This window comes from Chiloscyllium plagiosum, unplaced genomic scaffold (assembly GCF_037043375.1).
Source record: "Chiloscyllium plagiosum isolate Xiang-an unplaced genomic scaffold, Cpla_swu_hap1 HiC_scaffold_10, whole genome shotgun sequence".
Lineage (NCBI taxonomy): Eukaryota > Metazoa > Chordata > Chondrichthyes > Orectolobiformes > Hemiscylliidae > Chiloscyllium > Chiloscyllium plagiosum.
In genome coordinates, this window is record NW_028270148.1 from 102109500 (window position 1) to 102127580 (window position 18081).

The 18081-nt window shown below is 38.6% G+C and overlaps 1 protein-coding gene across 1 annotated transcript in view; it reads right to left on the reverse strand.

The window, feature by feature from the left end:
- crnkl1 (crooked neck pre-mRNA splicing factor 1) overlaps nt 1-18081 on the reverse strand; it is a 37124-nt gene that overhangs the window by 9412 nt on the left and 9631 nt on the right. The window contains exons 6-11 of the mRNA XM_043696526.2: nt 16552-16730; nt 10528-10698; nt 5893-6084; nt 4932-4991; nt 3818-3898; nt 2342-2581 (exon numbers count right to left, since the gene is read on the reverse strand). Of these exons, the coding sequence (XP_043552461.1) occupies nt 2342-2581; nt 3818-3898; nt 4932-4991; nt 5893-6084; nt 10528-10698; nt 16552-16730 (923 nt within the window). The remainder of the gene's footprint in view (nt 1-2341; nt 2582-3817; nt 3899-4931; nt 4992-5892; nt 6085-10527; nt 10699-16551; nt 16731-18081) is intronic.

Genomic DNA, 18081 nt, shown 5'->3' on the forward strand with positions numbered 1-18081 from the left:
TGGATGGGTATGTAAATAGGAAAGAGTTTAGAGGAAAATGGGTGAATTGCTGGCAAATGGGACTAGATTAGGTTACGATATCTGGTCAGCTTGGATGAGTTGGACCATAAGGTCTGTTTCCGTGCTGTACGTCCCCATGACTCTATGAGTGTTACCAAGCAAAGAGAGTTTGGAGTGCAGTTTTATGTTCTTTGAAAGTGGAGTTGCAGGTAGACAGGGTAGTGAAGGAGGTGTTTGGTAGGCTTGCCTTTATTGGTCAGTGCATTGAGCGTTGAAGTTGGGCAGTCATGTTGCAGCTGTACATGACATTGGTTAGCCACCTTTGGAACACAGCAATCAATTGTGGTATCTCTACAATGGGAAAGATGTTGCTGAACCTGAAAGGGTTCAGAAAAGATTTACAAGGATTCTGCTAAGGTTGGAGGGTTTGAGCTAGAGGGAGAGGCTGAATAGGCTGGGGCTGTTTTTGATCAAGCATCAGCACTGAGAGGTGACCTTAGAGGTTTATAAGATCATGAGGGGCACAGAGTGGGTAAGTAGTCAAAGTCTTTTCCCCAGGGTAGCAGATTCCAAAACTAGATTTAAGGAGAGAGGAGAAAGATTTAAAAGGAACCTAAGGGGCAATTTTTTCACGGAATGAACTGCCAGAGGAAGTGGTGAGACTAGTAAAATTACAACATTACAGAGGCATCTGGATGGGTATATGAAAAGGAAGGGTTTAAGAGGGATATGGGCCAATTGCTGGCAAATGGGACTAGATTAATTTGGGATATCTGGTAGGCATGGAGGTGGACCGAAGGATCTGTTTTTGTGCTGACTCCATCTATACTACAATCAAGACTATTTCCAGCCCTGACTTATGGCCTGACTTTAACCTTACTTAGCTTATCTGCTGCAGAAACTTTCATCCATCTCTCTGTTACTGCTGGACTCAATTATACCCACCCATTCTTGGTCAGTATCCTAAATGCTACTTTTCCCAGACTTGAAGCTATTCAAAATTTGCTGTCCATGTCTTAGCTTGCACAAAGTTCTGCCCACTGATATTCCTCTGCTAACCAATTTACACTGGGCTTCCAGTTGAACACAGCTTCAGTTTTGAAATTCACATCTTTGTTTACAAACCAACCCATGATCTCTCTCTCTCTCTCCCTACTTCTGAATTCTCTTTCGACTATATAACTACCCTCTCTTCCAGGACTCACCAATTCCTGGTTTCTTGAGAGCAATCTTAATTTTAAACACTCCACTCATGCCCTGGACTGCCTAAGCACTAATATTTGAAATTCTTTCCCAATATCTTACTTCTGTCTTTCCTGCATAATTCTTACAGTACTCAAACTATAAAAAGGATGGTGGGTAAATCTGCCTCTGAAAAACCCCAAATTCCGCAGAGAGAAAAAAAAACAATAAAGGGGGCAACAAATTATAGAAAGGTTGCCCTGATACAAGACAGACAGAACCTGCAAGGAACTTACATTCCATATTTTCCATCAAACTTCCTAAGATGAGTTGCAGAAAGATAATGTTAAATGCTTATACAAATCAAATTTGCTGTTGTAGATGGGTCAAGTTTAAGAGCTAACACTATCAAACCACGCTGAACGCTCGAGTTTGTTATCATTTGACAAATCAGGAAATAAGATATTATCAACACAATTGGAGTTAACTGAAGTGGGAAAGTTCAGTGTATATTTTGTTTGAAAATTAACCTAAACTGATTATCTGGTTATAACGGACATAAGATGATAGGTGATGTTTGCAATTTAATAGTGAAAAGAATCCCTCTCCTTAACAAGTTGTCTATTATTAGTGAAAATTCAATAAAGTGTTTGAAAGCGTGATGACTAGCTAGTTTGCAAATACAGAATCTTCACAGACACATGACTGAAAGAACTGTAACTTCCTACTTGATATAGTGGATTGGTCATTTGAACATGGCCTTATTTAGGTGACATCACTTCCTATAGATATAAAGCAGAATAACTGAAGGGTTTTAAGCACATTCAGTCTTAAAAGTAACCAATTTCTAAGCATTGAATGAGTGATTGAAAACCATGGCTTTACATCGTCAAGGTAATAAACACTTATAGAGAAAGTACATAATATAAAATCTCCTTTTCTTCCATGAAGAATTAGTTAAGAATAACACAGCTATAACCATACATTGAAAAGCTAATCACTACTTACTGCATGTGTTGAGAAATCATCTAATTCCTAAATTTGTCATAAATACTTACTTGATATTGCAAGTAATGGCCTTGTTACAAAATGTGTTGCTTAATGCATGTGCAATTGTCAAAATTATTAATGACATTGGAGAACTGACCAAATCTCTTACCTCTGGCATATCTAGCCTAGGTTGGCCAATTGCCAATTCATAGATTGCACGAGCCCGTTCAATATCACCCAGAATGGTCTCCAACTCAGCAAATTTAATCCAAGTAGTGCAGTTCTCTGGTGAAAACTCGAGGTATTTTTCATAGAGTTTCCTACACCGATCAAACTCACGAAGCTGGAGCTCTAGTTCAATATATCCTTTGAACAGCTTGTTCTTTGGACATTTTCCTATGCCAGTACCCTGAAGATGTGTAGAAAGAAACATTCCAACAAATTATTACGCAGTAATGTACAGTTTTTCCTGATCCAGAATAAAGAATCTGCTTTAGTTAACAGGTTCGCTGCAAAAATAAAAGCAGGCAGCATAATATGGCATGGCATGGCATGGTGGTGTAGGACAGACAACTTTATAATGTCCTTTAAAAATTAAGAAAAATCATAATTTGATGGGAAATAGTAAAGTAACCAATTCTATAAAGTTTAGATATCTAAAACACAAAAATACTACACACAGACAGATCGATTAGCAACTAGAATGAGAAAATAACCAAGTTTCTGGTTCTCTGTTTCTTTTAGATGCCAAACTGTTACTGGTTTCAAAATAGTTCAGCATTTGTTCATTTTTAAACATGAATGTTGTCCAACGGAACTAATAGTTGAACTAAGTGCATTCTGATGTCAGCACTTTTCTCTCAGCAATATGGAATTCAAATTATTTTATTTTTAGGTTTAGGATCTGGTGGGTGGTGTCAAGAACTTATACTTAAATGTACTTTCCCATCTCAAGAACCTATTTGTAATTTTAACATTCTAATCTCGAGGGGATTTTACCTGGTATTGGTAAAATCTTGCATTTTGCTTCCCCGAAGATTCAGCAGCTTAGTCCATTAAGAGGCCAAGCCCTGTATGGCAATATCTCAAATTCAATTACCATCTGTGCCAAGTTAAACTAATCTCTAGTCTGGGTGATAATAATGCTGCTGCAATTAGCCTCAGGGTCTCCACGTTGGGAATGGGAAAATCAGTCGGGGTTTTCCCCCCTCTGCCGGCTATCCACTTAACACCTGCTATAAAGGCACGTTGTGTGCGTGGATATTAGCTGAGGACAGAGTCAGCTGCAGTCTTGTCACCTCCTCTGGTGTGCAATCTATTGATATTAATTTCATATAAAGGGCATCTGGTATCTCAAAAAGTAATGCTTGTCTTCAGGACAAATAATGGACTAAATAGGTAAAAATAAATAATACGTTTGCAAAGAAAGTCAATCAATTGCCTGGGCAACTGGATTCTGCTGTTAATTGTTGCACACATCTGCCAAAACCAGCACTGTGACAGCCAATGTTTCAGAAAAACAGCATAATGCTGCAATGAAAATATATATGAAATTTATGAGTGTCTAAATTAACTATCATATCCAAAAGCTAATAAAGATACATTTCTGCAAAATAATAAATCATTAAAGTTGTTTGGCACTTACTAAAGCCCTCCTGGCGAGAGATAGGTTCTTCTGTCGAACTTCAAATTGCGCATATAGCAGCCACAATTTAGCAAACGTGAACTAAAAGCACAAGATGTTAAGATCAGAGGTGAAAGTGAATTCATGAAATAGTATTTTAAATTATTCTAAATTACACTGGAGTGAGAGACACACAATCATTTTGGATCTGAAGCCCATTGTGCCATGACGGTCAGACCTTAATTTGTACGAAACAGAACATTATAGAATAGTTCAAAGTTGTGAACATCTCAATCATCTGTAATCTTCCCCATTATTTTACTTTACTAAAGAATCATGTAAAACAGAAGAGCCTTTATCAGTTCCTTCAAAAGGGAGAGCCTTAAGAGAAGAAAGATCAAAGATACCAAATACTTGTGGAATTTCAACAACAAATGTACTGTTTTACAAGTTGCAAATTTGAAAATGCACAGGCAATTTTGATTTAAACCCAAGGCCAAAATACAATCTTCAATGATTTATTTCAGAGTAATTCTGACAGATTACTCGCAGTAAATTCCAGCAGCGAGAAAAAAAGTTTACATTTATATAGTATCTTTTAAGACCTCAGCTATTTTTGAAGTGCAGTCATTGTTGTAGGGAAATTCAATGATGAATTATGCAAGGTGGAAATTGATAAGAAAAAATAATTTTTATTTTAGTATGCTGGTTGAAGAATAAATGATGGCCAGGCCACAGAGTGAACTTCCCATCTCTTTGAATGGTGCTATGAATTTTGTTTAGTGTCGACCTTAAAAGTCTCAAAGCCTCGGTGTAACCTCTGATTCAAAAGCTGGCACCTCCTAAATACTACACAGAAGCCTCAGTCTGGATTACATGCTGACATCCTGGAGCTGGGCTGCTTGCACAGAAAAGATTAAAAATTAATAACTAAGTACTTTTGGGAGAAAGGATAGTGACATTCTTCCAAGCTAGCGGTTCCAGAGATAAACGATGCAATGAATTATCTTATTCTACGTGTTTTCTGGATATGACGAAGAAATCAGCGGAATTGATGTACTTCTGTCAGAATCCATGTATGTCCAATTTAGACAAGGACACTTAATTACATTAGCTCAGGACTGCACAGCCACACCTTTTTATGAGGGATGAGTTCCAAGCATGCTTGATACACTTGTCTAGTCTTCTCTGGATCCTGTACAGGAAGAGAAATTGAAGTTATAGAAAATATTTTCATAAATATCACAATTTTTTTCTGCAAATGCTAGATCAATTGTGATTTAAAAACTAAAATGCATAGATTTTTATTAACAAAGATATTAGGGAATATGGGTAAAGGCAGATATATGGAGTTAGGTTGCAGATCAATCATGATCTGACATGAAGGTAGAACAAACTCCAGTGGTGAACTGGCTGATTCCTATCCTCCTCAATTTAACCTATCCAAAATATATTTGAGAAATTACAAGTTAACTTCATCTCAAAAATCTCTTCAACCTAGCCTGCTGGGATAAGGGACACGAAATTGTTCTAGGTGAGGAGCATGAAACAGGCTTATAGCGAAGTAGCAGCCAATTATAGAGTAAGCCAATTTTTATATTCTACTGACTTGGAAAATATTACCATGATTTTTAATTTCAAATCAAGCAAAAGCAATAAAAAGGCAAAGACCCCAGAAAATATTGTGAACTATTATTCAGTGAACTTCATTGTAAAGACAAGTAGATTCTGTGAAATATTGAAAGCCAGATCTGAGAGTCTTTTTTTCCACTATATATATAGTGGAACTTTGGTCTGAAACAGTATTCCAGTTACTGCAATATAGAAAGTGACATCATATTCCCAACATTATTACAAATTTTGGTACTGCAGCTTATCAAAGCAGATCACATTTTTGTTTTAGAAATTGTTGAAGAATAGTAAATAAAAAAAATCAGTGTTTCAATTATATTAAAAAAACACTTCCCAGATGAATAATCGGATAAGCAGATTGTCTGTCCGTTTTTATCTACAGAACCTGTGCAACCATGGAAAATGTAGCTGCAAAGTAACCTCGCATTATATAATTTGTCGACATACTGAAGTCAAATCAGTACCTTTGCCTCCAATTCTTCAAACAACGCATAGTTGACCCATAAGTAAATATATCTCCTCCAGTGCCTCTTTTCCTGAATGGGTGGTACATTGGCTATTGCACGCTCATATACTTCATGTACTGTATCAAGATCTCCATCGCTTTCAACTAGTCGAAGGTAGTCAAACCAGGCATCATAATTATGTGGATTCGCCTTTCAGAAATGTACAGGATCTTAAATTATTTACTATATATTGATATGGTAGATTATTTTAAACTTATTTTAAAGAACACATTTTTCTCACACGCCAACCACACAAACAACATGCTAATGAATGCCACCAACCAAATGGCGTGATTTTTTTTCTGCTTCCATGCCAATAAAAAGATTACATTTTAGGATAGAAAATGTTCATGACTGGGACAGCATCTGAGTTCCCTTCCACAATGTGATCTTAAACCATCGTTACTATGGTATAGAGAGCTACTGAGCGTGATCACAAGTTCAGTCATGTCAGCAGGCATTCGTGAGATCTCAAAATATGACAACAGCAGAGTCAGGCAAAAACAATTATCCACTGCATCATTTGGCTAGCATAGCAAATTCAGGGAATCATCTCTCATTAGGCTAAGATTCTTTGTACTAAAACACTAGTTTCTCCAGTGAAGCTCATCAACCCTTATTGTTGTGTTGCAAATTTTGTCATTTACATAAATGATTTGGATGCAAGCACAAGAGGTCCAGTTAGTAAGTTTGCAGATGATACCAAAATTGGAGGTGTAGTGAACAGCGAAGAGGGTTACCTCAGATTACAACAGGATCTGGACCAGATGGGCCAATGGGCTGACAAGTGGCAGATGGAGTTTAATTCAGATAAATGCGAGGTCCTGCATTTTGGGAAAGCAAATCTTAGCAGGACTTATACACTGAATGGTAAGGTCCTAGGGAGTATTACTGAACAAAAAGACCTTGGAGTGCAGGTTCATAGCTCCTTGAAAGTGGAGTCGCAGGTAGATAGGATAGTGAAGAAGGCATTTGGTATGCTTTCCTTTATTGGTCAGAGTATTGAGTACAGGAGTTGGGAGGTCATGTTGCGGCTGTACAGGTCATTGGTTAGGCCACTGTTGGAATATTGCGTGCAATTCTGGTCTCCTTCTTATCGGAAAGATGTTGTGAAACGTGAAAGGGTTCAGAAAAGATTTACAACAATATTGCCAGGGTTGGAGGATCTGAGCTACAGGGAGAGGCTGAACAGGCTGAGGCTGTTTTCCCTGGAGTGTCGGAGGCTGAGGGGTGACCTTATAGAGGTTTACAAAATTGTGAGGGGCATGGATAGGATAAATAGACAAAGCTTTTTCCCTGGGGTGGGGGAGTCCAGAACTAGAGGGCATAGGTTTAGGGTGAGAGGGGAAAGATATAAAAGAGGCCTAAGGGGCAACTTTTTCACGCAGAGGGTAGTATGTGTATGGAATAAGCTGCCAGAGGATGTGGTGGAGGCTGGTACAATTGCAACATTTAAGAGGCATTTGGATGGGTATATGAATAGGAAGGGTTTGGAGGGATATGGTCCGGGTGCTGGCAGGTGGGACTAGATTCGGTTGGGATATCTGGTAGGCATGGACGGGTTGGACCGAAGGGTCTGTTTCCATGCTGTACATCTCTATGACTCTAACTATACACATAAATGCAGGAAATCCTAAGAGGAAACCTATTTTAAAATACAGGTAGTTCTCCTATAACGCCATAATTGCGTTCCAGCTAAACCTTTCTTAATAGAAAATCGTTAAATAGAAAAAATAGGACCTATGGAAAAAGGAAGGTTAGGGACAGACATGCGCAAAACGGCGGCGTGGAAATTGGTGCATGTGCAGAACAGCACAAAGACTGGCAATGATGTCGCGCATGTGTAGAACAGCACAGAAATTTTGGCATGCACATTGGCACATGCGCAGAATGAAGTGTGCAAACCGATCCCTGCCAATGGAGGTAAGTGTTCTCCAAACTCCCATTCCCTAATTCTTTAGTGACGTTACAGCCAAATTGCACTGCTGAAATGCACAACAGATAGTTCTCCTATAATGCCTCAGTTGCATTCCAGTGAAACCTCCCTTAATACAAAGTCTCTTAACGTAAATAATTTGGCCTATGGGAAAAGTGGGGTTAGGGCTAGACCAGCAAAAAAATTACTTACAATTGCTCAAAAAATAACCAAAAGCCTAACATAAGGTATAGTTCAGTGTGAATGAAGATATAAATCATATTTATTAATGAAATTAAAGTGAATTTAATACATCACATGGAAAAAATATTGCTAATGCAGGAACAGAGGGTCACCATCACCACTACCCTCAGTGGTGGATGCAGAAGTGTGTGGCTGTGGTTGATTGTCTTCTGTTTCTTGGGGGTTGGTTTAGATTGTGCAATATGCAGGTACAAGAACAAATTAGAAAGGCAAATGGTATACATAAGAGTAATGCAACACTGCAGGAATTATACAGGGCTTCTACAGGAATTAGTCTTCGAGGAGAAAGTGAGGGCTGCAGATGCTGGAGTTCAGTTCTACAGGAATTATACAAGAATATTCTTGTCTCAGAAGGAGAGCAATGAACATTCGTTGGTTTAACTTTTGAGGTGAAGCTGCTGAGTGTACAGTACTGTACCTCTCACATGCTCTGTCGGCAGCTAACATCACTGCATGCGTAAAACGAAGTGCGCGAAACAATTGCCCATGGAATCGCTGTATTGCGAACAGAGGGAAGCGCTCTCAAAAATACCATCCTTTAATTCTTCAGCAATGTTATAGCCAAATAGTGCTGCCAAAACGTGCTGCCAAAACATACTTTATATGAAAACTACCTGTATACCAGCACAAAATCTGACAGACCAACACATGCGATATTTTTACTATCATACTATGGATACCAGAGAAGCTTAGCAGCTGTGGCAACCAAGAAATCTTTGGATCTCCAAAGAACAGTCATTAGAAATAACAGAAATGTTATTTCTGTTTTTCTCCCTCCATAGATGCCGCCAGACTCGAGTTTCACCAGCACTTTCTTTGAGCACCTACATAGTTTCTAGCAAGCCCCTCTAAGCCACCTAACCCCACACACTTCACTTGTCAATCACACTTATTCTGCCTAAACACAGGTGTCAATTTTCCCTTTCCTCACAACTGTTTAGTTTCATGACCATGCAATGCACCAATCCACATATCACTGCAGAAACTTCACAGAGATTTGACCGACATAATGCTTTTCCTGCTGCTGAAGCTATAATTTACAGAAGACATCTTCTAGACAACAGTTAATACAGACTGTTACTGGCTGAGGCAGGGCAAATGTTTTCCTTAATTTCATAGTGAAATAGAATAGATTAGATTTGACTCTTCCATTGGCACAGTATATATTAGGTATTCTAGAATATCTCATACATATATCAATTCATTTACCAAGTTTGAATTAACAAACTAAAATAAAATACGAGGCACCTTTTTAGGCTGCCCAAATATTTGACATTAAGACATTCTAAAAATACAACTACATCAGAACATTGGTTTTGCTCTCATTTCTTAGAAATATTCCAACTACCACAAATACTCTGCATAGGTTGTTGTTTTATTTCTGATGCAGTAGTATTACATTGAATTATGAAGACTGATTGACACAGATTTTGCTAAAGTGATGACACTCTGAGGAATGGATTTCCCAAGTTAATTTCATGCTGGCACCAGCTCCAGGGGATCTCTAGTGTCTGAAAACAGTGATGTAACCAAGTAGGTTAGGGAGCCAATCACAGTGAAGAGTTCTCAGAGTCAGCAAAATAAGAAGGTTTATCACTTATTTTTATACTTTGATAGAAAGCATATCAAATAAAGATTAGGATGTAGACATTGGAATATAGTGTGGAACTTAAATATCAACCTGTTACAAAATGCATTAAAATCTGCAATTTTAGAGAAATTTTACATTCTTTAAACATAAAATTAGGTTTGAAGCAGCTATGACTATACATAAATACTGAGAAAATTACCAATCTGGATTTATTTTAATAATTGTATTTATACGCAAGAGTTAGCTGTGCTGGAAGCAACCCATACAAAACAAGACTTGAGATGTGGTGTGAGGTAAACATAAGAAGAGCATTCATATTCTGAAATGACTAAACTCAGCATTGAGTCCTGATGGCTATAAGGTACCCAGGCAGAAGAAGAGATGTTGTTCCTCCAGCTTCTGTCTCAGGCCTGCTGGCTATGCTGAGCAAGACTCAACATAAGCCAGAGGAACAACACAACATCTTCTGCCTAGATATTTTATAGCCTTTGGGACACAACATTGAGTTGAACAATTTCAGAATGTGAACACCATCTCGAAGTTAGTTAGTTGGTCCTCCCCCTATACCTGTGGGTCCTGTTCCCAGCACAGCTAACCCATTTTCAATATCTGCAGTTCTTTATTATTTAAATGATACTGAATGTCTGAAATGTAGGAAACATCTGTGTGCCAAGCAGACAAGTTAGTATTTCAGATCTAGACTTTACTCAAAACAACTGAGATGCTTGGTTCCTTCACATATGCTGCCCAATGTATGTTTACAGTTTTGAAAAGGTAAGTTTTTTTTTGTAAGACAGATCTAGAAAGATAAAACGAATCTTACCCTGACTTCCTCCTCATACTGAAAGCGTCTTTTGCTGACAATAACATCTTCAATGCCTCTCCTGTCCCCAAACTTTTTCTCAAATACAGTATAGTTTTTGAAGAGCTCTTGAGCCTTCTGTTTGGCAATTCTATCAAGTGCGTATTTGTAGATAACTCTCACTCGATCAAACTAGAAATACAACAAAGTCACAACATTAGGTGGAAACGCTAATAAAGCATTTGATTCAAAAGCAGCAGAGACAGGAATAACAATTTTTGGTATAGAACATACAAATCTTTCAGGGTTTCATTAGCATAAAATTATGAAAAAATTCAAACAATTAAGTTGCATGGATAAATTCATAAAACCATTATTTAAATGTAAAAGTTGTTTGAAAACGCTGATGTTTAATGAAAATTGATACCGCAAAGGGATGAGATAGATTCTTACAATCGCTATTTTCAATTTCAGTTCTTCCCACTTATAAGGATTTTATATTTGATTATAAAATTAATCAAAACTAAGCTTTATCCTGTCCTTGCTTTATATAATATGTGCAGATTTCACTAGCTAACTATTGTAACAGCAGAAATACTGGCTGATTTTCATCTTCATCTCAACCACTGTTTGTACCATCTATCTCATTACGAATGAAGTGTTGAAATTTCCAATTGGTATTGTTCAATTATAAATGGGACAGTATGGTTATCATTAAGCTAGATGAACAACTATCTTTCCTACTCTAATATTTTATGGTTATAGCTAAATGCTAAAAGCTAAAAAGCAGTCACATCTTTTAAGTTTGCAATGCTTTCTTACATATCAATCAAAGGAATTATATAAATCAGATTATACAGAACATAGTGCTTCAGACTCCCAACATTTAGGAAAGTTTAAATGTATAAATCAAACATAGTTATAAATTTCACAGGACACTGGAAATATTTGTGTAATGGAATATAACAGCATTCATCAAACTAGCCACCTCTTGCATGCAGCAAAATACCTATTAAGTTGGACTGTGGTGTTATGAGTACACATGGCTTTGATGTATAAATTTATCATATAATCCCTTTAAACTTTATCAGCAGCTTACAATATCTAGTTCTTAACACTGAATAATTTAGTGGCTAAATCTCTTGTGTTAAAGAAAATTTGGAAATTTCTGTCAGAAATCATCTGGAACAATATATACAAGAAATAATATGCATTTAAGTAGCATACATGTAAGCAGTTTTGCAATCCCCTTCCAAAATAGCATTAACAAATAAAGCTGTACTGAAATTTGTTTAAAAGTTTGAAGGATGACACGTATTGAGGTAAATAAAGAAGCGTCATACTCTTCCATCAGGAGAACATCAGCAAATTTTGATTAACAAATTGATTGAAGTAAACTATAGTCACATATCAAAGAGTCAATTATTTAAATGAAAAAGGAATTAAACTTCTCAACATCAGACACCAGAGTAATAATTTGTTGTTTTTTTCTTCTTAATTTTTTTCTACATTAAACCATCAAAATTTAGCATTCTTCATTTTTCAAAGAATCAGGACTATTCAAGCTTTGGACAGAACATTTTAAAGCAAATGCCAACACAGGAAATTTTAACATCATAGCAGCAGAAGACTATGAGACATCGGAGCAAAATTAGACTATTCAATCTATTCAGTCTGCTCCACCATTCAAAGAGATCATGGCTGATCTGATAATCCTTGACTCAAGGTGAGGGGGAGCAGTTTCATTTCATAATAACCCCATTTGACAAATGCATTCACTTTTATTACAATAATTTGAAAATCACATTACACTTTTCAGTCTAGCTAAACATCACTGCAGTGAACAAATGACAATGCTAATAATACCTAAAAATCTGGTCTTTGACAACTACAATCTCTAGCCCAAGCACTAGTTCCTTTTCTATTGTGCAAATGCCATAAAAAGTGACATGTACTTATGATTCCCTTTCTCTAATTGCAGATGGGGGTAGAAGAATCATGCACATTCTGATCAAGAAAATCGTAGAATCATAGAATCCCTACAGTGTGGAAATAGGCTCTTTGGCCCAACAAGTCCACACCAACCCTCTGAAAAGTATCCCACCCAAACCCATTCCCCATTATTCTACATTTACCCCTGACTAACGCACCTAGCCTACACATCCCTAAACACTATGGGCAATTTAGCATGGCCAAATTACCTAACCTGCACATCTTTGGATTGTGGAAGGAAACTGGAGTACCTGGACGAAATGCACACAGATGCGGGGAGAATGTGCAAACTCCATATAGACAGTCGTCTGAGACTGGAATCAAACCTGGGTCGCTAGCGCTGTGAGGCTACAGTGCTAAACACTGAGCCACTGTGGCATGTGAGGAAGCAAACATTCTACTAAGTTTCTTCTGCACCCTCTCTAGTGCAATCAGATCCCTCCTAGACAGGTGCAGAGGAGATTTACCCGGATGTTGCCTGGGCTGGAATGTTTCAGTTATTGAAAGAAATTGGACAGACTGGGTTGTTGTCCTTGGAGTGAAGGAAACAGAGGGGAATCATCAGTGTTGTGTTTAAAATTATGAGGGATGCAGATAAGGTGGACGGTCAGGGGTCATTGATTTAAGGAGCGAAGTTTAGAGGGGATGAGAGAAATTTTTTTCACTCACCGTGTTGGGAATCCAGAGCTCCCAGACTAGTACAGGCAGAAACCTTCACAATATTCAAGTAGCATTTAGATGTATACTTGCGATACCAAGGCTTACAAGGATATGGGCCAACTGCTGGAATTAGAATAGTTAGGTGGTTGTTTTTGACTGGCACAGACGTGATGAGCCAAAGGGTTTTTTCTGTGCTGCTGGCCTTTACGACTCTGAGATAAAGTATAGCAAAAAAGGAGGGATTGAAGGGCACTTGAAATACAAACTAGAGATAGGTAGGGCAAAGAGGTGACAGCACAGAGAAGTACAGTCAAACCAGAAGACTTAAAGAAAGAGAAACAATACACAGTAGCTCAGTGGTTAGCACTGCTGCCTCACAGTGCCAGGGTACCGGGTTCAATTCCCACCTCAGGCAACTATCTGTGTGGAGTTTGCACATTCTCCCCGTGTCTGTGTGGGTTTCCTCCGGGTGCTCCGGTTTCCTCCCACAATTCAAAGATGTGCAGGTTAGGTGGATTGGCTATGCTAAATTGCCCATAGTGTTAGGTACATTAGTTAGGGGTAAATGTAGGGGAATAGGTTAGGTGGGTTGCTCTTCAGAGGGTCGGTGTGGATATGTTGGGTCGAAGGGCCTGTTTCCATACTGTAGGAAATCTAATCTAATCTAAAAAAAAATTCAGACACAAACAGAAATAAAACAAAAGAAACAATGAGAGAGATAAAGCAAAAAAATTGAATATAAATAAAAAGAGATATAGACAATAGGTGCAGGAGTAGGCCATTCTGCCCTGCGAGCCTGCTCCACCATTCAATATGATCATGGCTGATCATCCTTAATCAGTATCCTGTTCCTGCCTTATCTCCATAACCCTTGATTCCACTCTATCCAACTCTTTCTTAAATGAATCCAGAGAGTGGGCCTCCACTGCCCTCTGGGGCAGAGCATTCCACACAGCCACCACTCTCTGGGTGAAGACGTTTCTCCTCATCTCTGTCCTAAATGGTCTACCCCTTATTTTTAAGCTGTGTCCTCTGGTTCGGCACTCACCCATCAGCAGAAACATGTTTCCTGCCTCCAGAGTGTCCAATCATTTAATAATCTTATATGTCTCAATCAGATCCCCTCTCAGTTTTCTAAACTCAAGGATATACAAGCCCAGTCGCTCCAGTCTTTCAGCATAAGGTAGTCCTGCCATTCCAGGAATTGACCTCGTGAACTTACACTGCACTCCCTCAATAGCCAGAATGTCTTTCCTCAAATTTGGAGACCAGAGCTGCACACAGTACTCCAGGTGTGGTCTCACCAGGGCCCTGTACAGCTGCAGAAGAACCTCTCTGCTTCTATACTCAATCCCTCTTGTTATGAAGGCCAGCATGCTATTAGCCTTCTTCACTACCTGCTGTACCTGCATGCTTACCTTCATTGACTGGTGTACAAGAACACCCAGATCTCTTTGTACTGCCCCTTTACCTAAATTGATTCCATTTAGGTAATAATCTCCCTTCCTGATCTTGCCACCAAAGTGGATAACCATACATTTATCTACATTAAACTGCATCTGCCATGCATCTGACCACTCACCTAACCTGTCCAGGTCACCCTGTAATCTCCTAACATCCTCCTCACATTTCACCCTGCCACCCAGCTGAGTATCATCAGCAAATTTGCTAATGTTATTACTAATACCATCTTCTATATCATTAATATATATTGTAAAAAGCTGCGGTCCCAGCACTGATCCCTGTGGTACCCCACTGGTCACTGCCTGCCATTCCGAAATGGAGCCGTTTATCACTACTCTTTGTTTCCTGTCAGCCAACCAACTTTCAATCCAAGTTAGTACCTTGCCCCCAATACCAGGCGCCATAATTTTGCTCACTAACTTCCTATGTGAGACTTTATCAAAAGCTTTCTGAAAGTCCAGGTACACTACGTCTACTGGACCTCCCTCGTCCATCTTCAGAGTTACATCTCAAAAAATTCCAGAAGATTAGTCAAGCATGATTTCCCCTTCATAAATCCATGCTGACTCTGACCTATCCTGTTACTACTATCCAGATGTGTCGTAATTTCATCCTTTACAAGAGACTCCACCATCTTTCCCACCACTGAGGTCAGAGTAACTGGTCTATAATTTCCTGCTTTCTCTCTCCCACCTTTCTTAAAAAGTGATACAACATTAGCCACCCTCCAATCCACAGGAACTGATCCCAAATCTATCGAACTCTGGAAAATAATCACCAATGCATCCACGATTTCTCGAGCCACCTCCATCAGTACCCTGGGATGTAGACCATCAGGCCCCGGGGACTTATCAACCTTCAGACCTAACAGTCTCTCCAACACCAATTCCTGGCAAATATAAATTCCCTTAAGTTCAGGTCCTTCAGCCACTGTTACCTCAGGGAGATTGCTTGTGCCTTCCCCAGTGAACACAGATCTGAAGTACCAATTCAATTCTTCTGCCATTTCTTTGTTCCCTGTAATATATTCCCCTGTTTCTATCTTCAAGGGCCCAATTTTAATCTTAACCATTTTTTTGCCTTTCACATCCCTAACCAAGCTTTTACTATCCTCCTTTATATTTTTGGCCAGTTTACCTTCGTACCTCATTTTTTCTCTGCATATTTCCTTCTTAGTAATCCTCTGTTGTTCTTTAAATGCTTCCCAGTCCTCCATTTTCCCACTTATCTTTGCTACGTTATACTTTTTCTCTTTTAAATGTTCCTTAACTTCCCTCGTCAGCCACGGCCACCCATGCCTCCTCCTAGGATCTTTCTTCCTTTTTGGAATGAACTGATCCTGCATCTTCTGCATTATCCACAGAAATATCCGCCATTGTTCCTCCACTGTCATCCCTGCTAAGGTATTGCACCATTAAATTTTGGCCATCTCCTCCCTCATAGCTCCATAGTTCCCTTTATTCAACAGAAATATTGTCACTTCCAATTGTACCCTCTCCCTCTCAAATTGCAGATTGAAGCTTATTGTATTATGGTCACTATTTCCCAATGGCTCCTTCACTTCGAGGTCCCTGATCAATTCTGGTTCGTTGCACAATACCAGATCCAGAATTGCCTTCTCCCTGGTAGGCTCCAACACCAGCTGTTCTAAGAATCCATCTCGGAGGCACTCCACAAAGTCTCTTTCTTGAGGTCCAATACCATCCTGATTATCCCAGTCTACCTGCATGTTGAAACTCTTATTTTATTTTAAAATGTCCAGGAATAATGTCACTGAAAATGAACTATTGACTAATATTTACTTTAATCAAATTGAGACTATTTGAATTGTTTTCAATAATGTATTGAACTCAGAAGTAAATGTGGTTCAGCATTTTGACCCAATCTTGAAAAAGAAGCACGTAAAATTACATTCTGTGGTTTTCTTACTTCTTTCTGCTTTTCTTCAAACTTTGCAAATGCTACAAAAAGCTGTTCATCCATGTGGTCTTCTCCATAAAACTCCACTCCTCTTTCATATACTTTCCGTGCATGTCCAATGTAACCATGTTTTTCTTCAAACCGGGCATATTTAATCCAGTTCTTCACATCAGGATGAATAAAAACAAGTGCAGAAGAATTAAGGAGAATAAAACTGTATAAAAGAACCCTGCCTACATATGGCTATAAAACAATCATTTTTAGGTTACTACCCAGGTGAAAATGAAGACCTTTTCATACATCTTGAACAATAATGATATTTCGCTGCTTTCAAGGTAGTGGATAAAGGTTGACCATTATCACTAGCCTGCATTCGCATCAATTCCTCCAGTGGAAAAGCCAATACAGCATGAAATATCTTGACAGTATCACAGAGAGCAGGTATTTAGGTTTGGGTGACAAGTAAAAATTCACATTTTACACTCTATGACATTTCTGCATTTTTTAAGAAACTCTGAACACCAAAGGCAATGGAAAAGTGTAATATCACTGGAACAGTAATCCAGACCCCAGGCTAATGATCTGGAACATGGAGTCAAATCCCACTGTGTTAGTGACATTTGAATTGGTAAAACAAAAATCTTGAACTAAAAGCTAGCCAAATCGTGTTGGTGTAACCCATCTGATTCACTTATTTCCTTTCAGAAAGGAAATCTGTCATACTTACTTGGTCAGGCCTAGAGGCTACTCCAGACCCACAGCAATGTGAGTGACTCTTAACTACCTTCTGTGCAATGAGTGACGGGTAAAAAAATGCTGGCCTAACCAATGATGTCTACATCCCATTAAAAATTAAAATGTAACTATGGGAGCCTACGTCCCACAAGTGTATAAATAGAAAGGGATGTGCAGACTAGGTGAATTAGCCAGGGGAAATGCCAGGTCACAGGGATAGGGTGGGATGTTCTTTGGAGGGTTAGTATGAACCGAAGAGGCTGAATGGCCTTTTTACATACTGTAGGAATTTATGATTCTATGAAAAGGTACTGGACTATGGAATTTATCGAAAGGTTTCAGAGTAACAGTGGCATAAAAATAATGCTGCCTGTTTTCTGCAAGGAAATAAAAGATTACCCTTAATATAATATGGCTACCTTGCTTGGGCTGATGTGGCCAGTGACATCAACTGCTGTGACAGGACAGGTCACAGGAAGTATCTGCACATGTATTGATGACATCACCACGTTCCACATTTAACTAATGGGCATAGTTTGGTTCTGCATTATAATAGACAAGAAAGGGAAACAAGAGGCAATGAGAACAAGGCACCATTTGAGAAGATACCAACAAATTTAAACATTTCCATTGCAAAACACTGGCTGAGTAACTCTTCAGGACTGTTCTTACTCTGTTGATGTAATGTTGTCCCATTTGGAAACACAAATAAGATTCCTGCAGTATTTATTGGGGATTAATACCAGAAAAGTGGGAGAGATTGCAACATTTTCTGTCAACATCATTCAAAAGTGAAACATCTAC